We start from the raw sequence: 22,113 nt of genomic DNA, 5'->3' as shown, positions 1-22,113 counted from the left end.
AGTACAACCCATTATAATGATTGTGAATGACAGGCAAAAGTCAGAAAAAATTGCTGTTCCCCTTTAAGGCAATTTAAATCATGCAAGCGAATAACAACCTATAATTAATCATGATTAACCCAAGTTCAAAAGTGTAATTAATCTAATTAAAACTATTACTATGTATATATATATATAATATATAATGCATATATATATAATGTATAATGCATATGTTCCTTTTGACTGTACATGTACTGTAAATGTATAATGTATTTATATTATGACTGCGTGGGTTCCCTCCGGGTACTCCGGCTTCCTCCCACCTCCAAAGACATGCACCTGGGGATAAATTGATTGGCAACACTAAATTGGCCCTAGTGTGTGAATGTGAGTGTGAATGTTGTCTGTCTATCTGTGTTTGCCCTGTGATGAGGTAGGGACTTGTCCAGGGTGTACCCCGCCTTCCGCCCGATTGTAGCTGAGATAGGCTCCAGCACCTCCTGCGACCCCGAAAGGGATAAGTGGTAGAAAATGGATGGATGGATGGATTATTCACATGTGAATAATACGGTATAATAGACTGTATCTATGTTATTCACATGTGAATAATGCTGTATAATAGACTGGATTTATATTATTCACATGTAAAAAATACCTAAGTGTTTATCGTCTATTGTGAGCGAACTGTGGTGCTGAATTTCCCCCAGGGATCAATAAAGTACTTTCTATTCTGTTCTATTCTATTCTAATATTTGACAGCACTGGTTTAGACATGAGTACCGTATTTTCCGCACCATAAGGCGCCCTGGGTTATAAGCCGCGCCTTCAATGAACGGCATATTTCAAAACTTTGTCCACCTATAAGCCGCCCCGTGTTGTAAGCCGCATCTAACTGCGCTAAAGGAATGTCAAAAAAACAGTCAAATAGGTCAGTCAAACTTTAATAATATATTAAAACCAGCGTGATGTGGGCGCGCATGGAATCGTATATCAACATGGACGAAGCTGCGTGAAAAAAGCCACCCGGCCTCTTCGAGTAAACTTAAACTTACCTTAACCACTCGCTCATCTTTTCTTCATCCATCCCTTCGAGTTAGCTTTTATGATGACGCCGGCTGGAAAGGTCTCTTTTGGCAAGGTCTTCCTTTTGAATATCACCATGGGTGGAAGTTTCTGGCCATTAGCATGGCAAGCTAGAACCACAGTGAAGGATGACTTCTCATTCCCTGTGGTGCGAATATTCAACGTACGTGCTCCCGTTGTATCCACAGTGCGGTTCACAGGAATATCAGTTGCTGTGAAATAGTAATCCGTGTGCGGATGGAGAGATTGCGTCTTTTCATGAACCGGATCCCTGTCGCTTTGTAGGAGCCATTTTGTGGTCTTTACAGATGCAAACACACAAAGGAAATGATAATATCCGCGCGCTTTTTCTTCTTCTACGCGGGCGGGTGGTTGCTTACAGTAGAAGAAAAAGCGCTTCCTGTTCTATGGGGGCGGGTGCGTAGAAGAAGAAGCGCTTCCTGTTCTACCGGGAAAAAAGATGGCGGCTGTTTACCGAAGTTGCGAGACCGAAACTTTATGAAAATGAATCTTAATATTTATCCATATATAAAGCGCACCGGGTTATAAGGCGCACTGTCAGCTTTTGAGAAAATTTGTGGTTTTTAGGTGCGCCTTATAGTGCGGAAAATACGGTATATACAATATGTCGACTATCCCAAACTGGAATCTTTTGCTAGTATCAAGTCGAACAACTGTCAAACAATTAGTTAGCTTGCTACTTACACTCTCAATTACAGCTTTGCCTTCGCAATTATTTTTTTTCTTGTGTAAAAGTTTTATTTTATACATATATATTTTTTTCTTTCTTTTTTTTTTCTTTGATGCGCCTGAAATAGCATGTCACAGTAGCTCCTTTGATTTCTTTCATTTTACTTTATTTTTGGTATTCTTGTCACCTTTTCTTTATTATTTTTATCACTTATCTTTTCCATAAACCACTAATTATGGTTCTTGGGCGCATTTGTGTGTTTTCGTTACTTTTCTTTTTCTTTTCGGGCCGTTTTTGTGTTTGGCTTTGATCAGTTGAGCAGCCGGGTTTTTGTGTATACACTCGAAGAGATGTTTGCGCTCTCCTTGGCAGCGCTTTGGGAATCTTGGCCGAACATTCCCGTGGAACTACGGTAAAAGCGCCGGGGATGCCGTGCAGGCACAACGATGAAGGAGCGGAGAAGGAAATTTAGGCCTGCAATTCCCTCTGGCCTCATGGGGAACGTGCGGTCTTTGGCGAATAAAATGGACGATTTGTTCGGGCTCGTCCGAACTCATTAGGAGTACGCCGTGTGCAGTGTCATGTGAGACTTGGCTACCATTGCCATCTTGGTGAACGAGAGGTGGTGTAATCCTGGACATATTATTGTAAAGGAGTGTGTTTTTATGCCGGACATCTAACTTCTGGCTGTTGGAATTCGACCTTATTATTTGCCAATGGAGTTTAGTTCTGTAATCTTCATCGGAGTGTGCATCCCTCTTTATCCTTTCCATTCTTTGTAACTGAGCTAGTGTGTGGAACAATCTCCCTTGTGGATGAATAAAGTTTGTCTAAGTCTAAGTCTAGGTGAGCCCTGATCCTAGGTGAGAAGGTGTGACAACCAACCTCGTTTCTCCCCAAATCAAACGACACATCAATAGTCACATAATGGTTGAATTATTTTATTGCTGCCAGGTCACATATTAGTTGATGGCTTGATTCACTCTGTCAGATGTTGTGCAACTATGTTTGGAAAATGAGCACGTATACTAATTTGGTTTGCTTCATTTAGCCGTGGAGCCTCTTCCTCGGGGACTGTGGCAGCTCATTGAAGTGCATCTTGGAGCCTGTGAAGAAAGGAAAATGTAGTTCCGCTCCATTACCATTGCACATTGAGCTTTCCCTCCTCTCATGGACTTAACTCTTACTTGAAATCGCCACCGTCCAGCAGGCTCTTGTAGGTCTCAATCTCAGCTTCCAGTTTCATCTTGAGGTTGAGCAGCGCCTCGTACTCCTGAGTCTGCTGGTTGATGTTTGCGCGCAGATTTCCGAGCTCCTCCTCCAGACGTACAAGAATGGCGTTGTACTTCTCCATTTCCATGTTGTTGCGTAGCTCTGTGTTGCGCAGTGTGTCCTCAAGAGAGGCTTTCTGATGGTGCATCAAACAGGACTTGTTATTCCAGTGACTTGTGAACAGAAAAGAAACATATTTGATGTGTGCTTACCAAGCTCTGTTGAGACGCGAGCTCTATTTCCAGAGTCTGTATCTGTCTGGTTAAGTCACTCCTCTCCATTTGTGCGCCCTGGAGTGCCTCTGTGTTCTGTGATACCTGCGCCTGAACATCTTCTGTCTAATGACCAGGGAATGACAGACAGCATCGAATTAGAAGACTTCCAACTTGATGCATGATGAACCTTTTGTAGCGTGTCCTCACCTGACTTTCATGCCACCGTTTCAGATCCGCCGCATTCTTTAGCGCAATCTTCTCATAGTTCCCCCTCATGTCCTCCATGATCTGGGACAAGTCCTGACCTTTGGGGGCATCAACGTCTACTTGCACTCCTGACTGAGAGATCTGGTTCCTCAGCTCCATCACCTCCTGCATGGCACACAAACAAGAACATCAATGCATAGTATAATGTTCATAAGTAACGTATGTTAGGTCACTACCTATTAGTGCTGTAGTGAGTAATGAACAAGTACACTTGGAACTTGGAAAATGATAGTTTGATTGTCCTAGGTGAGTGGAGTGTGTGGATGGTGGAACGGTTCGAATCGGTTGAGAAATGTGGATTATGGAGAGGTTTGCGTATTGCCCATTCATTGAGAAAATTCCTGGAAAACAGGGAATTTGGGGAAAAGAAAACATGTTTTGCGTTCCATATATGGGAAGAGTAGTGTGGGTGGATGATTGAAAGGTCGGGATCGGGTTTAAAAATTTGAGTGTTTGGACATTGCAGAACTTTGAATACATCCGTTCATTTGAATGGGAATTTCCTGGAAATTTGGGAATTTCGAAAAACCGGGACGTTTTGAAAATTATGATACTAGCACAATTGTCCTAGATGATATCAATTTGTTGGTGTGGACATTTTTGGAATGAAAAATGTTGACGTAGTAACAGTTTGAATTGAGAATGGGTATTTTGAAGTACCTGGAATTTTGGGAAAAGCGGAAAAAAATAGAGGAATGTTTTGAAGGTGGAATGGTCAAAAACAGTTGAACAATGTGGACCGTGAAAACTTTCCGGGAAGTGGTGAAAATAGGGCTTTGGAAAACCGGGAATTCTGGGAATTCCTGGAATTAAAAAAAAAACTTGTCCAAGGTGAGTGAAGTGTGTAGATGGTGGGACGGTTCGAATTGGTTGAGAAATGTGGCATATGGAGAAGTTTGTTTTGAATTTACATGGGAGGAGATTCCTGGTAATTCCGGGTAATCAGGGAAGTTTTCCAAACCGGAAAACATGCATGATTGAATGTCCAGGCTGAGTGGAGTGTGTGAATGTTGGAACGGTTCAAATCGGATGAGGAATATGGGATAAGCACTAAATTTCAAATTTTTCCATTAATTGTCAGTGGGGAGAATATTCTTGGAAATTCTGGGAAAACCGAGAATTTTGAAGGAGAAAATATATTTTGTGTTCGGTATATCTGAAGAGTAGTGTGTGTGGATGGTTGAAAGGTTAGATTCAGGCACAAAATGTTGAGAATTTGGGACATTGTAGAATTATTATATGCCCATTTATTTGAATGTGAATCTCCTGGAAATTTAGGAATTTTGTGAAAATTGGGATTTTTTGACAATATTGATTCTACCACAGCTGTTTGAGAAGATATGAATGGGTTGGTTTTGGAATGTTTTCAATAGGTTGAAAAATGTTGACGTAGTAACAGTTTGAATTGGAGAAAGGGTATTTGGGAAGTTCGGGAAAACCAGGAATTTGTATGGGAAAAAAATAATTGTTCCAATTAAGAGGAAGGTTTTGAAGGTGGAATGGTTGGAATTGATTGGAAACGTGGTCCGTGAAAGTTTTGAAAAACCAGGAACTCTGGGAATTCTTGGGATTCGGAACTCGGTAGTTTGATTGTCCAAGGTTTCGAATCGGGTGAGAAATGTGGGATGTGCAGTAAATGTTATATTTCTCATTCTGGTTCAAACTGAAGAAAAGAGCTATACAAATAACTGAATGAATATATTGGAACTGGCCTCAGCCCTGATCATAAACCATCGAGTTTGTCTTCATTTTCAAAATATTACAACAAATAATAACAGCACTCCCCATGTTAGCATGAAAAACACAAATGATAATTCCCAAATAAAGTTGCCTCTTTTCCGTCGATAAATGACGACAACATGTTGTTTAGGTTGAAAAAAGTCACACTTAAGACCCTTGGGTCTAAAACGGGCCACTGCCGAAAAAATGCTGTACAGATCATATCAATTAATATTTTATAATCCATCCATCCATTTTCTACCGCTTATTCCCTTTTGGGGTCGCGGGGGGCGCTGGAGCCTATCTCAGCTACAATCGGGCGGAAGGCGGTGTACACCCTGGACAAGTCGCCATCTCATCGCAGGGCCAACACAGATAGACAGACAACATTCACACTCGCATTCACACACTAGGGCCAATTTAGTGTTTCCAATCAACCTATCCCCAGGTGCATGTCTTTGGAGGTGGGAGGAAGCCGGAGTACCCGGAGGGAACCCACGCAGTCACGAGGGAGAACATGCAAACTCCACACAGAAAGATCCCGAGCCTGGGATTGAACCCAAGACTAAAATACCTTCGTATTGTGAGGCAGATGCACTAACCCCTCTGCCACCGTGCTGCCCATATTTTATAATATTATTATTATTTTTTGAAATATTCGCTTCAATCCTAATTAGGACTTTTAAAGTTTTTCTTTTTCAAAGTATAGCACTTATCTCTCCACACTCGGCCTCAACATTTGTGGTAAAAAGTGTTATGTGCAAAACTGAAGGACGACCTTGAAGTACACTGATTCAAGTGTACTGCACACTCACGTTCTCATGGTTCCTCTTCAGGAATGCGAGCTCCTCCTTCACAGCCTCGATCTCACTCTCAATGTTCATCCGGCTCATGTTGGTGTCATCAATCACTTTCTTCAGCCCGGCAATGTCGGCCTCCACCGACTGGCGTATTGCCAGCTCTGTGTCAAACCTGTAACACCGACAAACACTTCACTGTATCACACACATTAATCAAAGTCCTTAAATGACAACACTGGCAGTCAAAGCTCTATAAAGTTACATCCCGCTACTTTTTACCTCATGTTTAAAGCCTGCGGCTTATAAAATTGTGCAGCTAATTAACTATTTTTTTTCCCGCTATATGCAATAGTTTTCGTAAAACATCAACAGAGACACTGAAAAGGTGTGTTATTGTTTGTGCTAAGGCGCCATCTTTTGGACGAGTTCGCTCACTGCAGGTGCTGCGGGTTGAAAAAGTGCTTCCTGTTTCGGGCCGTTCATAGCGTTTCTGCTCGAAAGGATTCTTCATTCATCACTCCAAGCGACGTTTTGTAAGTTTTACAATATAAACAAAACAATTCATACCTACTAAACCGACCCATCTGTGAGAAGTGTTTTCATGCATATTTGTACGTGCTATCATAATGTAATCAAGCTAGCGTTGTTAGCTTTGGCAACTATGCTAACATGTTCCCAAGTGTCTATGTGTCTACCTTACAATGGAATTCTTTTTGTGTTGTTTCAGTTTGGTAAAATCACAAAAACGTCACCGTGGAGTTATTGAGTCTGTTTAGCTGATTGGAGAGCAGCAGTGGGTCCATGACCATGACTTCTGTTTTGTTTGATCAACCATTTTACTGCCGTGTTTCAGGCACAGTTTGTAAACAATGCATGGAAATAAACATTTACAAAATATATCTGCTAATTTATGTAGACACATTGATTTATTCTCAAATTTGCTGGGTGCGGCTTATAGCACTCTAGCCCGGAAAATAGGGCAAATAAACAAGAGAATGAAGTGAAAAGGACATACTTCACTTTGAAGTCATCCGCAGCCAGACGGGAGTTGTCAATCTGCAGCACCACGCGAGCATTTTCCGCTATCTTGTCAAAGATCTGGAAAGGAACAACGGGACAGCTTTTAGTTGACGTAGTCTTGGTGCTCCGTTGACATTTCTTGAGGACTCTGCTCCTAAAATTATGTGCAACTAGAAGAAGTAATTCCTGAAGGAAGTGCGTTTGAATGCTCCAATGGTGAAGTTGAAGTGAAATGCTGACAGAAAGTAAGAATAGTTTAAATGTTGGAATGGTTTGAATGTTGAAGAGTTTGAATTTCCAGGAAAACTGGAATTTGGTTTGGAACTTGGGAAAGTGTTAGTTTGAATGTCCAGGATGAGTGGAATGGTTTGAATAGGTTGAAAAATGTGGGAATTGTGCAACTTGGAAAAATGTCCCATTCATTTCAAATGGGAACTTCCTGGAAATTTTGGGAAAAGCAGGATTTTTTTTGTAAATGATTAAGAGCATGCATGTAATGAATGAGCTGAATTTGTTGGTGTTGGAATTGTTTAAATCCGTCAAGAAATATTGAAGTAGGAACAGTTTTTTAATCGAGAAATGGTATTACACAATTTCGAGAAAACCGGGAATTTTTCAAGTTCTTAAACCAACTTGTTTTTTTTTTTGTCCTGACTAATAAGAATGTTTTGACAGAAAACTGTTGGAATTGTGCAACTTGGAAAAATGTCCCATTCATTTCAATGGGAACTTCCTGGAAATTTGGGGAAAAGCGTGATTTTTTTGAAAATGATTAGGAGCATGAATGTCCGGAATGAGCTGAATTGGTTGGTGTTGGAATTGTTTAAATCCGTCAAAAAATGTTGAAGTAGTAACATTTTTTTATTTAAAAAATGGTTTTACAGAATTTCGGGAAAACCGGGAATTTTTCAAGTTCTTAAACCAACTTGGTTTTTTTGTCCTGACTAAGAGGAATGTTTTGACAGTGGAACGGTTGAAATGGGTTGAAAAATGGGAAAGGAGTCATCGCACTAAAAAAGGTTGAAAATAAGGTCAGAAAAAACAGGAAATCCTGGAAATTTGTTGAACATGGAACAATAGTTGTCTGAATTTCCCGGATGAATTAAATGTGTTGAAGGTGGAATGGTTTGAATCAGTAGAAACATGTGGAAATGGTGGAAGTTTGAAAAAAATGGCCAATTCATTTTAAAAGGGAAAAATGTCCCGGAAAACTGGGAATTCTGGGATTTTTTTGGAATTTGTCAAGGGAAAGCCTGTGATTCCCAAATAGGCTGAACAGTTTGATGTTGGAACGGTTTGAATTTCCAGGATGAATTAATTGTGTTGAAGGTGGAATGGTTTGAATCGGTTGAACAATTTGGAAATTGTGGAAGTTTGAAAAATGGATCATTCATTTTGAATGGGGAAAATGTACCTAAAGACTGGGTATTCTAGGAAAATCCGGGATATATTTTTTTGGAATTGTTGAAAGGAAGCACACAATTCCTTAACAGGCGGAATATTTCGAAGTTGGAACGGTTTGAATCTGATAAAAATGTGGGAATTGTGGATCTTTGAAAAATATCCCATTGTTTTCAATGGGAATTTCATGGAAATTTGGGGATTTTGGGAAAAGTGGATTTTTTTGAAAATGCTAACAAATGTGAATGTTCTGAATGGTTGGTGTTGGAATTTTTCAAATCAGAAGTTGGAACGGTTTGAATCTGATAAAAATGTGGGAATTGTGGAACTTTGAAAAATATCCCATTATTTTCAATGGGAATTTCATGGAAATTTGGGGATTTCGGGAAAAGCGGGAATTTTTGGAAAATCCTAAAAAAATGTGAATGTTCTGAATGAGTTGGTGTTGGAATTTTTCAAATCAGTCGAGAAATGTTAAGGTAGTAACATTTTTAATTGAGAAACGCTATTATGGAATTCCTGTAATTTCGGGAAAACCGGCAAGTTTTCCAGTTCAAAAACAACTTGTTTTTTTTCCTGATTAAGAGGATTAATTTGACGATGGAATGGTTGAAGTGGTTGGCTCATGTTGGCAACGACAGTGAAACCTGGAGAGGCGTGATTGGGAAGAATGGCCGCCCGGATCTGAACCCGAGTGGTGTTTTGTTATTGGACTTTTGTGCTCGTCACAGATTGTCCTTAACAAACACCATGTTCAAGCATAAGGGTGTCCATATGTGCACTTGGCACCAGGACACCCTAGGCCGCAGTTCCATGATCGACTTTGTAGTTGTGTCACCGGATTTGCGGCCTCATGTTTTGGACACTCGGGTGAAGAGAGGGGCGGAGCTTTCTACCGATCACCACCTGGTGGTGAGTTGGCTGCGATGGTGGGGGACAATGCCGGACAGACCTGGCAGGCCCAAACGCATTGTGAGGGTCTGCTGGGAACGTCTGGCAGAGTCTCCTGTCAGAGAGAGTTTCAATTCTCACCTCCAGAAGAACTTTGAACATGTCACGAGGGAGGTGCTGGACATTGAGTCCGAGTGGACCATGTTCCGCACCTCTATTGTCGAGGCGGCTGATTGGAGCTGTGGCCGCAAGGTGGTTGGTGCCTGTCGTGGCGGTAATCCTAGAACCCGTTGGTGGACCCCGGCGGTGAGGGATGCCGTCAAGCTGAAGAAGGAGTCCTATCGGGTTCTTTTGGCTCATAGGACTCCGGAGGCAGCGGACAGGTACCGACAGGCCAAACGGTGTGCGGCTTCAGCGGTCGCAAAGGCAAAAACTCGGACATGGGAGGAGTTCGGGGAAGCCATGGAAAACGACTTCCGGACGGCTTCGAAGCGATTCTGGACCACCATCCGCCGCCTCAGGAAGGGGAAGCAGTGCACTGTCAACACCGTGTATGGTGCGGATGGTGTTCTGCTGACCTTGACTGCGGATGTTGTGGATCGGTGGAGGGAATACTTCGAAGACCTCCTCAATCCCACCGACACGTTTTCCTATGAGGAAGCAGTGCCTGGGGAATCTGTGGTGGGCTCTCCTATTTCTGGGGATGAGGTTGCTGAGGTAGTTAAAAAGCTCCTCGGTGGCAAGGCCCCTGGGGTGGATGAGAACCGCCCGGAGTTCCTTAGGGCTCTGGATGCTGTGGGGCTGTCTTGGTTGACAAGACTCTGCAGCATCGCGTGGACATCGGGGGCGGTACCTCTGGATTGGCAGACCGGGGTGGTGGTTCCTGTCTTTAAGAAGGGGAACCGCAGGGTGTGTTCTAACTATCGTGGGATCACACTCCTCAGCCTTCCCGGTAAGGTCTATTCAGGTGTACTGGAGAGGAGGCTACGCCGGATAGTCGAACCTCGGATTCAGGAGGAACAGTGTGGTTTTCGTCCTGGTCGTGGAACTGTGGACCAGCTCTATACTCTCGGCAGGATCCTTGAGGGTGCATGGGAGTTTGCCCAACCAGTCTACATGTGCTTTGTGGACTTGGAGAAGGCATTTGACCGTGTCCCTCGGGAGGTCCTGTGGGGAGTGCTCAGAGAGTATGGGGTATCGGACTGTCTGATTGTGGCTGTCCGCTCCCTGTACGATCAGTGTCAGAGCTTGGTCCGCATTGCCGGCAGTAAGTCGGACACGTTTCCAGTGAGGGTTGGACTCCGCCAAGGCTGCCCTTTGTCACCGATTCTGTTCATAACTTTTATGGACAGAATTTCTAGGCGCAGTCAAGGCGTTGAGGGGGTCCGGTTTGGTGGCTGCAGGATTAGGTCTCTGCTTTTTGCAGATGATGTGGTCCCGATGGCTTCATCTGGCCAGGATCTTCAGCTCTCACTGGATCGGTTCGCAGCCGAGTGTGAAGCGACTGGGATGAGAATCAGCACCTCCAAGTCCGAGTCCATGGTTCTCGCCCGGAAAAGGGTAGAGTGCCATCTCCGGGTTGGGGAGGTGACCCTGCCCCAAGTGGAGGAGTTCAAGTACCTAGGAGTCTTGTTCACGAGTGAGGGAAAAGTGGATCGTGAGATCGACAGGCGGATCGGTGCGGCATCTTCAGTAATGCGGACACTGTATCGATCCGTTGTGGTGAAGAAGGAGCTGAGCCGGAAGGCAAAGCTCTCAATTTACCGGTCGATCTACGTTCCCATCCTCACCTATGGTCATGAGCTTTGGGTTATGACCGAAAGGACAAGATCACGGGTACAGGCGGCCGAAATGAGTTTCCTCCGCCGGGTGGCGGGGCTCTCCCTTAGAGATAGGGTGAGAAGCTCTGCCATCCGGGGGGAGCTCAAAGTAAAGCCACTGCTCCTCCACATCGAGAGGAGCCAGATGAGGTGGTTCGGGCATCTGGTCAGGATGCCACCCGAACGCCTCCCTCGGGAGGTGTTTAGGGCACGTCCAACCGGTAGAAGGCCACGGGGAAGACCCAGGACACGTTGGGAAGACTATGTCTCCCGGCTGGCCTGGGGACGCTTGGGATCCCCCGGGAGGGGCTGGACGAAGTGGCTGGGGAGAAGAAAGTCTGGGCTTCCCTGCTTAGGCTGCTTACCCCGCGACCCGACCTCGGATAAGCGGAAGAAGATGGATGGATGGATGGATGGTTGAAGTGGTTTGAAAAATGTGGAAGGAGTAGTAAACAGAAAAAAGGGTGAATAAAGGGGTGCAAAAAAACGGGAATTCTGGGGATTCCTGGAATGTTTTTGAAATTGAAAAAAATATAGTTTGAATGTACAGAATAAGTTGATTAAGAAGAATGATTTGACGGGGGAACGGTTGAAGTGGGTAGAAAAATGTGGAAGGGGTAGTCCACAGAAAAAAGGATGAAAAAAGGGATGTGAAAAACCGGGAATTCCTGGAATTTTTTTTAAATTGATAAAATATAGTGTGAATGTCCAGGATGAATGTGTTGAAGGTGGAATGGTTTGAATCGGGAAAAAAATGTGGGAGTTGTGGAACTTTGAAAAATGTCCCATTATTTTCAATGACAATTTCATCGGAATTTGGGGATTTCTTGAAAAGCGGGGAATTTTTGGAAAATACTAAAAAATGTAAATGAGTTGAAACGGTTGGTGTTGGAAATTTTCAATCCAGTCGGGACATGTTGAAGTAGTAAGATTTTTAATTGAGAAATGGTATTATGGAATTCTTGGAATTTCGGAAAAACTGGGAATTTTTTCAGTTAAAAAAACAACTTTGTTTTTTTGTGCTGATTAAGAGGAACGATTTGATGGTGGAACGGTTGAAGTGGGTTGAAAAATGTGGAAGGAGTAGTCGACAGAAAAAAGGGTGAAAAAAGGGATGCGAAAAACCGGGAATTCTGGGGATTCCTGGAATTTTTTTGAAATTGATAAAATATAGTGGGAATTTCCAGGATGTGTTGAATGTGTTGAAGGTGGAATGGTTTGAATCGGATAAAAAATGTGGGAGTTGTGGAACTTTGAAAACGTCCCATTCTTTTCAATGAGAATTTCATCGGAATTTGGGGATTTCGGGAAAAGCGGGACATTTTTTGAAAACACAAAAAAATGTAAATGAGTTGAAACGATTGGTGTTTGAAATTTTCAAACCAGTCGGGACATGTTGAAGTAGTAACATTTTCAATTGAGAAATGGTGTTATGGAATTCCTGGAATTTCGGAAAAACTGGGAATTTTTTCAGTTCAAAATACAACTTTGTTTTTTATCCTGATTGAGGAATGATTTGACGGTAGAATGGTTGAAGTGGGTGAAAAATGTGGAAGGAGTAGTCAACAGAAAAAAGGGTGAAAAAAGGGATGCGAAAAACCGCCAATTCTGGGGATTCTTGGAATTGTTTTGAACTTCAAAAAATAATAGTTTACATTTCCAGGATGAGTGGAATATGTTGAAAGTAAATTGGTTCGAATCAGATAAAAAATGTGGGAGTTGTGGAACTTTGAAAAATGTCCCATTCTTTTCAATTGGAATTTCATGGGAATTTGGGGATTTCGGGAAAAGCGGGAATTTTTTTGAAAATGCTAAATGTTCTGAATGAGTTGAAATGGTTGGTGTTTAACATTTTCAAACCGGTCGGGACATGTTGAAGTAGTAAGATTTTTAATTGAGAAATGGTATTATGGAATTGTTGGAATTTCGGAAAAACTGGGAATTTTTTCAGTTAAAAAAACAACTTTGTTTTTTATCCTGATTAAGAAGAATGATTTGAGGGTGGAATGGTTGAAGTGGGTTGAAAAATGTGGACGGAGTAGTCGCCAGAAAAAAGGGTGAATAAAGGGATGTGAAAAACCGGGAATTCTGGGGATTCCTGGAATTTTTTTGAAATTGAAAAAATTATAGTGTGAATGTCCAGGATGAGTGGAATTTGTTGAAGGTGGAATGGTTTGAATCGGATAAAAATGTGGGAGTTGTGGAACTTTGAAAAAGGTCCCTTTCCTTTCAATGAGAATTTCATGGGAATTTGGGGATTTCGGGAAAAGCGGGAATTTTTTTGAAAACGCCAAAAACTTTAAATGTTCTGAATGAGTTGAAATGGTTGGTGTTAAACATTTTCAAACCAGTCAGGACATGTTGAAGTAGTAACAATTTTAATTGAGAAATTAAAAATGTTTCCAGTTCAAAAAACAACTTAATTTTTTGTGTGTTTTTCCTGATTAAAAGGAATGATTTGACGGTGGAACGGTTGAAGTGGGTTGGAAAATGTGGAAGGAGTAGTCGACAGAAAAAAGGGTGAATAAAGGGATGCGAACAACTGGGAATTCTGGGGATTCCTGGAATTTTTTTGAACTTGGAAAAATGATAGTTAAAATGTCCAGGATGAGTGGAATGTGTTGAAGGTGGAATGGTTTGAATCGGTTGAAAAATGTGGAAATGGTGGAAGTTTGAAAAATGGCCAATTTGTTTTGAATGGGAACAATGTCCCGGAAAACCTGGAAATCTGGGGAAATAAATTAATTTTGGTGTAGAAAACCTGTGTGAATACTTTGGAGCATTCACACAATGAGAAAGTCATGTGCAGATGTCTACATGTGTGTGAGGGCCCAGGAGTCAGATTACACAAAGGGGGCCATGGAGGACCCTGGAACCCTCCTTCTCTCTGGGAAAGAGTCAACCCACATAAATTCCAGTCTTCCTCATTTCTTTATGCGCGTGTGTTTGTGTGGGCGCAATTCTTGGTGGTTTTATGCGATTTTTTTCTTCTTTATGAGTGGAGAAGAAAAATGTGGCATTAGAGACGCTGGGAGAGAGATTGGGACAAATATGTGACTTGTGAAGCTGATTGTTACGCTCACACACACCACATGCTCACACACACACATTTGGTCACACACACACATGCTCACACACTCACATGCTCACACGCACACATAGTCTCACACACACATGCTCACACACACACATAGTCTCACACACACATGCTCTCACACACACATAGTCACACGCACACACATGCTCACCCACACACATAGTCACACACACACACACACACACATAGTCACACACACACATTGTCACACCCACACACACACACACACACATGCTCACACACTCACATGCTCACACACACCCATGCTCACACACACACATGCTCACACACACATAGTCACACGCACACACACACCCACACACATGCTCACAAACACGCATGCTCATAAACACACATGCTCACACACTCACATGCTCACACACACACCACATAGTGGAGCACAAGATCCTTTGTGCCACACATCTGTTTGACATTGAGGCCCATGGGGGAGTGGTGCAGAATGTGGAAGTTGCCCCCCTGCTGGTGACTCATCATGGGGAAGTTCTGACCAACTTCTGCTATGAAACACAGATTGATGGTGGGGGAGGGGAAGCGCTGGGCCGCCACACCCTTCATTCAGATGCAGGAAACTCGATAACTTTTTGAGGGCCTCTTCTTTGCATAAGTATTATCAGTGGCGGGCTGGGCCCTCAGTGATGTTCTACGTAGCCCAGCTTTAATGGACACCACATATACCCACATAAGGACTAGTATACAGAAACACACTTGCACACTACTTTTGTTGAAACACCTCAATAGTGCACAAAACAGGCTGATTTCCGGCGCATTTAAAAAAGATTCCAATCGAATGGCCTTGCAAGTATATATCTGTAAATGAATCTTCTTCAGCCAATGTGTAGTAAAAAAGCAAGTCCATATCAAATGTCTCTGCTCGCCAAATTACTTAGACTTGGATTTAGACTTAGACTTAGACAAACTTTAATGATCCACAAGGGATTTTTGGTCATTTTTACCATGCATTACTGTAAAAATGGGACAATTATAATTTTAAATTCTGGTGACTGAGCTGGAAAATGTTTTTTTTTCCAGGTATTTTTTTACAGAGCATTACTGTAAATTGAAAAAGTATACTACTGTTATTTTTTACGCTACAATTCTGGCAACTGAGCTGCTTTTTTTTTGTTGCTTTTTTTTAACCGTAAAATCTGTGGTCATTATTATTATTTTTTTTTACAGTGCATTACTGTAAATCGACGAATTATACTTATGTTTTTCGATATTTTTTACCGTAACATTTTTGGTCGTTTTTACCGTGCATTACTGAAAAAATGGGACAATTATAATTTTAATGGTAAAAGTCTGGTGACTGAGCTGGAATTTTTTTTTTTTTTTCACTTATATTTTTACAGGGCGTTACTCTAAATCGAAAATTATACTATCGTTATTTTTTACGGTACAATTCTGGCATCTGAGCTGCTTTATTTATTTTTTTTACCGTAAAATCTATGGTCATTGTTTTTTTTTAATCAAATATATATACTTATGTTTTTGTTTTTTGTTTTGGTTTTTGTTTTGTTTTTTACCATAATTTTTTTTACCGTGCAGTAATGGGACAGTTATAATGGTATAATTCTGGCAACTGAGCTGGAATTTTTTTTTTCTTCTTAACTTATTGTTTTACAAGGCGTAACTGTAAATTGAAAAAATTACACCACTGTTATTTTGAAGGTATCATTTTTTTTTAACGTGCGGTTCTGTTGATTTGCAGAGCACTTCCTGCTTTGGCAAGTCCCAACGAGTGCCTACAGGAGGTGTTCAACATGTGGCAACCTAGTGAGGCGTACTGACAACAACTCGTCACCTGATTGGCTGTGGCAAATGTCTATCAACTGTATGCCAACTTACACTGCACAGACCGCCGCCTTTTTTATTCAGAAGGCGTCCGGCAGATTTCATGCAACAAGCTGGTTGGATTAAAGCACTATCTAATGTAAAAATGAAAAATAAAGTTCACTTTAATCAATTTATGATCATGATTTAGGTGAGGCCAGCATAGGCCTTGCTGCCCCCCACTGAGCAATATTCATTTTTGCGTCTTTGTTTCTTCACGCCAATGTCAACCACGTTTCTAACTTCGAGAACCTGTTTCCATATCTTTATTCGGACCTTTTTGCCGCACCCACCTGTTGACGCAGGTCTTCAATGATGGGTTCGTACTTGCTGTAGTCTCTCAGGTCGGGCCCTCCCGCTTTCAAGGCCACCCTGATCTTCATCTCCAGCTCCTGGTTGGCCTGCTCCAGGTTCCTCACCGTCTCGATGTAGTTGGCCAGGCGGTCGTTGAGGTTCTGCATGGCTCCCTTCTCGTTGCCGGTGATCCCCGCTCCCTGGCCACCACCCGCAACAACCGAGCCCCCGAAACCCGAACCCATCCCGCTGCTCACCCTGAAGGCGCTGGAAGAGGAGATGACGGGAGCTCCGGAGCGCATGGAGGATGAGGACACGGAGGAGATGCGGGCATCGCGGCCGCCGGCGCCACCGTAGATGCTGGCGGATTGGTACCGGGGCGAGACGTGCGAAGCAGAGACCTGCTGGAAGTTGGACCTCCTGTAGCTCATGATTCAGTTTCTGCGTGACAGAGGAAGGGAAGTAGAGGCTGTTGCTTGGTCGGCTTGAAAAGAGGCGATGGCAGCAGGAAGTGGGGAACTTATACTCCTCCCTCAATCATGGCCCCTTCTAGACCCTGCCCACCTCAACGTCGCCCCATTTTTTTATTTCCCTCCCCTCTCTCTCTCTCTCTCTCTCTCTCACTGCCCACATGTTTCCTTTTGTCACCTCGTGTATCTTTCATCGCCATGGAAACCGGTAGCCGTACGAACCAAACACGGGAACTATGCAAATGCGTCCATTTGCTTCAGAGACTTGAGATGAGAGGCAAATGAGGCACGAGCTCGAACTGAAGCACAACTTTAGGCTGGAATGTTATCAGAGGAGGAATGGGGCCTGCTAGTTTGGTGCAGACTCCCAAGTTTGGTCAAACTGACACAAAACTAAACACAAAAGGAGATAAAGGAACAAGGTCAGATTTTCTTTCTGTGCTCAGTGAAAGAAGCACGTTTTTATTTTTTTTAAACATTAGTATCAGATTTACAAAGTTGGATGACCGCGCCTGCAATTGTACTGTGTTCACTTTTCAACAGCCAGGACAATGACTGTTAACAAAGACACCTTCATTATAACATTTATACAAGAATTTTAAAGTCCTTTTGATAGTAGGCTAATATAGACACTTATATCATGTGTTGTCTTCATTACAACACTTATATAAGACTTTAAACATAATTTTGATAGTAGGCTAATATAGCTAATATAGACATTTACATAATGTGTTGTCTTCATTATAACACTTATATTAGACTTTAAAATTAATTTTGATATTAGGCTAATATAGACACTGACATCATGTGTTGTCTTCATTACAACACTTATATAAGACTTTAAAAGTCATTTTGATAGTAGGCTAATATAGCTAATATAGACATTTACATAATGTGTTGTCTTCATTATAACACTTATATAAGACTTTAAAAGTAATTTTGATAGTAGGCTAATATAGCTAATAAAGGCACTTACATCATGTCTTGTCTTCATTATAACACTTATATAAGACTTTTAAAGTCAGTTTGATAGTAGGCTAATATAAGTAATATAGGCACTTACATCATGCGTTGCCTTCAATACAACACTTATATAAGACCTTTAAAGTAATTTTGATAGTAGGCTAATATAGCTAATATAGACACTTACATCATGTGTTGTCTTTATTACAACACTTATATAAGACTTTAAAAGTCATTGTGATAGTAGGCTAATATATACACTTACATAATGTGTTGTCTTCATTATAACACTTATATACGACTTTTAAAGTAATTTTGATAGTAGGCTAATATAGCTAATATAGAAACTTACATCATGTGTTGTCTTCATTATAACACTTATATAAGACTTTTAAAGTAATTTTGATAGTAGGCTAATATAGACACTTGAATCATGTGCTGTCTTCATTACAACACTTATATAAGACTTTAAAAGTCATTTTGATAGTAGGCTAATATATACACTTACATAATGTGTTGTCTTCATTATAACACTTATATACGACTTTTAAAGTCCTTTTGATAATAGGCTAATATAGCTAATATAGACATTTACATCATGTGTTGTCTTCATTATAACACTTATATAAGACTTTTAAAGTAATTTTGATAGTAGGCTAATAAAGACATTTACATCATGTGTTGTCTTCATTTCAACACTTATATAAGACTTTTAAGATATTTTTAAAAGTAGGCTAATATAGACACTTACATCATGTGTTGCCATCATTAAACACTTACCGTATTTTCCGCACCATAAGGCGCCCTGGGTTAAAAGCCGCGCCTTCAATGAACGGCATATTTCAAAACTTTGTCCACCTATAAGCCGCCCGGTGTTGTAAGCCCCATCTAACTGCGCTAAAGGAATGTCAAAAAAAACAGTCAGATAGGTCAGTCAAACTTTAATAATATATTAAAAACCAGCGTTCTAACAACTCTGTTCACTCCCAAAATGTACGCAAATGTGCAATCACAAACATAGTAAAATTCAAAATAGTGCAGAGCAATAGCAACATAATGTTGCTCGAACGTTAATGTCACAACACACAAAATAAACATAACGCTCACTTTCTGAAGTTATTCTTCATTCATAAATCCCTCGAATTATTCTCCTTCGTTGTCCGAATTGAAAAGTTGGGCGAATGTGGGATCCAAAATGTCGTCTGGCGCTGTCTCCCTGCCTCCCTGTCTTGGTGAACGTCACGTGTGTTCGCCTTCTGTCATCCACTGTTCCCACGCAGTTAGCAGTCTAGCTTCGAATGCCCTGTTGACACCAATATCTAGCGGCTGGAGGTCTTTTGTCAATCCACCCGGAATGACGGCGAGTATTGAATTAAGCGCGTAAGCGTGTCTCTTAATGTGATGTTATGAGCTAGCAAATATAACAACTACACTACCCAGCATGCAACGATAGTGACGAGCATGCGCGGTAGCCCTGAGAAGCGTTGTTGTATGCTGGGAGTTAGAATGTGGTTATGAGCACGCTGTGAGCAAACGTTGAGAACTCAGTTAACACGCCTCGTCTGCATTATTTATAATTAGACAGACAACACACTTAATAGGAGCCATTTTGGGGTCTTTACATAAACACACAAATGGAAATGAAACGTCACATATCCCAGCATGCACCGCGCGCTTCTTCTACGGGGAAAAAAGATGACGGCTGTTTACCGAAGTTGCGAGACCGAAACTTTATGAAAATGAATCTTAATATTTATCCATATATAAAGCGCACCGGGTTATAAGGCGCACTGTCAGCTTTTGAGAAAATTTGTGGTTTTTAGGTGCGCCTTATAGTGCGGAAAATACGGTATATAAGATTTTTAAAGTCATTTTGATAGTAGGCTAATATAGCTAATATAGACACTTACATCATGTGTTGTCTTCATTTTAACACTTATATAAGACTTTTAAAGTAATTTTGATAGTAGGCTAATATAGACACTTACATCATGTGTTGTCTTCATTACAACACTTACATGAGACTTTTAGAGTCAGTTTGATAGTAGGCTAATATAGCTAATATAAACACTTACATAATGTGTTGTCTTCATAATAACACTTACATAAGACTTTTAAAGTCATTTTGATAGTAGGCTATTATAGCTAATATAGACACTTACATCATGTGTTGTCTTCATTATACCACTTATATAAGAATTTTAAAGTCAGTTTGATAGTAGGCTAATATAAGTAATATAGACACTTACAACATGTGTTGTCTTCATTAAAACACTTATAAAAGACTTTTAAAGTAATTTTGATAGTAGGCTAATATAACTAATATAGACACTTACATCATGTGTTGCCTTCATTATAACACATATATAAGACTTTTAAAGTAATTTTGATAGTAGGCTTATATTACTTATATGGACACTTACATCACTTGTTTTCTTCGTTATAACACTTATATTAAGACTTTTAAAGTCATTTTGATAGTAGGCTAATATAACTAAAATAGACACTTACATCACATGTTGTCTTCGTTATAACACTTATATAAGACTTGTCTTTATTTTTTCCAATTTTTTTTTTAAATTTTGGCTTTTTCAACATTTCGGGTTGTCGACTCCTGAGCTAAAATCACAGAGAATTTTCTTAAGAGCATAAATGATGACTGAGTGGTGAAGCTGTATTTGACGACAGGCGAACTTCAGAAATACCCTGGAGATTACGGAGACACTTTGTTTACCTTTGATATAATACTCTGATATCATCAAATACCAAATAAAGGTGACTTTTGTTCACCACTCTTATTTTATCTGATTGCCGGTATCAGTTTGTGTCGGGGGTCAATAAATTCGACTGCGCTTTAAAACTCGTCTGCATGGGCTACAAAGTTCAAAACTGCTATGTAATAACATACAATCCAAGCCAGGGGTTCTTAACCTTTTTGACCTCGGGGGCCCAACTTTTCCACTACAGAGGGGCCCGGGGGCCACTCAAATATTAACACTGAATTAATAATCTCACTCTTATTCAATAATTATTTACAACCACTTACAGTTGAACAGGATACACCTTGTCAAATTACATGAAGGCACGTGTTATTCATAAAAAAATTTTTTGTAATCAGCCTGACCTAAGCCTTGATATTAAATACTAATACAAATATACTGCAAAAGGAGAGACAAATAAAAACTGATTAGAAATACTTTCACAAACAATTACGCAGTGCTAAAATAAATACAGTCTAACTGAATTTTTGATAGATAATGATATATGTTTCCTAAATAAACTGTCAATAAAATTTAAGTACAAATGAAAATACAGCTTCACCACTCAGTCATAATTTTTGCGCTTGAGAAAATCCTCTATGACTTTAGCTCAGGGGTCGGCAACCCGAAATGTTAAAAAAGGCAAATACACAAAAAAAATCTGACAAACAAAACAAAAAGCCTTATATAAGTGTTAAAATGAAGACAACACATGATGTAAGTGTCTATATTAGTTATATTAGCCTACTATCAAAATGACTATACAATTCTTATATACGTGTTATAATGAAGACAACACATGATGTAAGTGTCTATATTAGTTATATTAGCCTACTATCAAAATTACTTTAAACGTATTATATAAGTGTTATAATGAAGGCAACACATGATGTGTCTATATTAGTTATATTAGCCAACTATCACAATAACTTTAAAAGTCTTCTATATGTGTTATAATGAAGTCAACACATGATGTAAGTGTCTATATTAGTTATATTAGCCTACTATCAAAATGACTTTAAAAGTGTTATATAAGTGTTACAATGAAGACAACTAATGATGTAAGTGTCTATATTAGTTATATTAGCCTACTATCAAAATGACTATGTGCAGGCTGACGCAAATCTTCGTTGACATAAATGTTGAAATGTAATATTTATTCTACACATTTTTACAACCTTGGAAAACATTAGTAAAACTTCTCAGAGGGTGAGATAACTCCTGGAAATGATGGTATAGATGTGTGTGTCCAAGTTAAAGGAAATGGCAGGCTGTCTAGTAGAATTATTACAATCTTTGCAAGCTGGGTAATGTTTGCTGTGGTCTGGAACAACATGGCACACAAACATCAGACATGCAGCCTGTATTACATACAGATAATGTGTCATGAGGCATGCAAATACAAATTAAATACACAGAGGACATAAGTAAAGAAAATTAAATGAGCTCAAATATACTTACAAACGAGACATAATGATGTAATACGTACATACAGTTAGCCTAAATAGCATGTTTGCA

The 22,113-nt window shown here is 40.5% G+C and overlaps 1 protein-coding gene across 2 annotated transcripts; it reads right to left on the bottom strand.

The window, feature by feature from the left end:
* Positions 1–2,681: 2,681 nt before the first annotated feature.
* Positions 2,682–16,909, bottom strand: LOC133622759 (keratin, type I cytoskeletal 18-like). Of its 2 annotated transcripts, none has more exons than XM_061985702.2 (7): positions 16,403–16,909; positions 7,045–7,127; positions 6,045–6,201; positions 3,451–3,615; positions 3,241–3,366; positions 2,938–3,164; positions 2,682–2,862 (listed from the first exon to the last, which is right to left on the bottom strand). In XM_061985702.2, exons 1-6 carry the CDS (start codon positions 16,832–16,834, stop codon positions 2,940–2,942), a joined length of 1,188 nt encoding a protein of 395 aa, XP_061841686.1. In that variant the 5' UTR covers positions 16,835–16,909; the 3' UTR covers positions 2,682–2,862; positions 2,938–2,939. The 2 variants fall into 2 exon arrangements, with proteins under 2 accessions (XP_061841686.1, XP_061841685.1); XM_061985701.2 differs by having other exon boundaries at positions 2,944–3,164; positions 16,403–16,908.
* Positions 16,910–22,113: the final 5,204 nt, after the last annotated feature.

This window comes from Nerophis lumbriciformis, linkage group LG23 (assembly GCF_033978685.3).
Source record: "Nerophis lumbriciformis linkage group LG23, RoL_Nlum_v2.1, whole genome shotgun sequence".
Lineage (NCBI taxonomy): Eukaryota > Metazoa > Chordata > Actinopteri > Syngnathiformes > Syngnathidae > Nerophis > Nerophis lumbriciformis.
This window is presented reverse-complemented; position numbering and strand designations above follow the sequence as displayed.

Coding starts and splice junctions, on each gene's coding strand:
- LOC133622759 (XM_061985701.2), bottom strand. CDS start 16,834: ATGAGCTACAGGAGGTCCAACTTCCAGCAGGTCTCTGCTTCGCACGTC. Junction 7,128..16,402: donor TTGAAGACCTGCGTCAACAG/GTGGGTGCGGCA, acceptor GTTCCTTTCCAG/ATCTTTGACAAGATAGCGGA. Junction 3,367..3,450: donor AACGGTGGCATGAAAGTCAG/GTGAGGACACGC, acceptor CCTGGTCATTAG/ACAGAAGATGTTCAGGCGCA.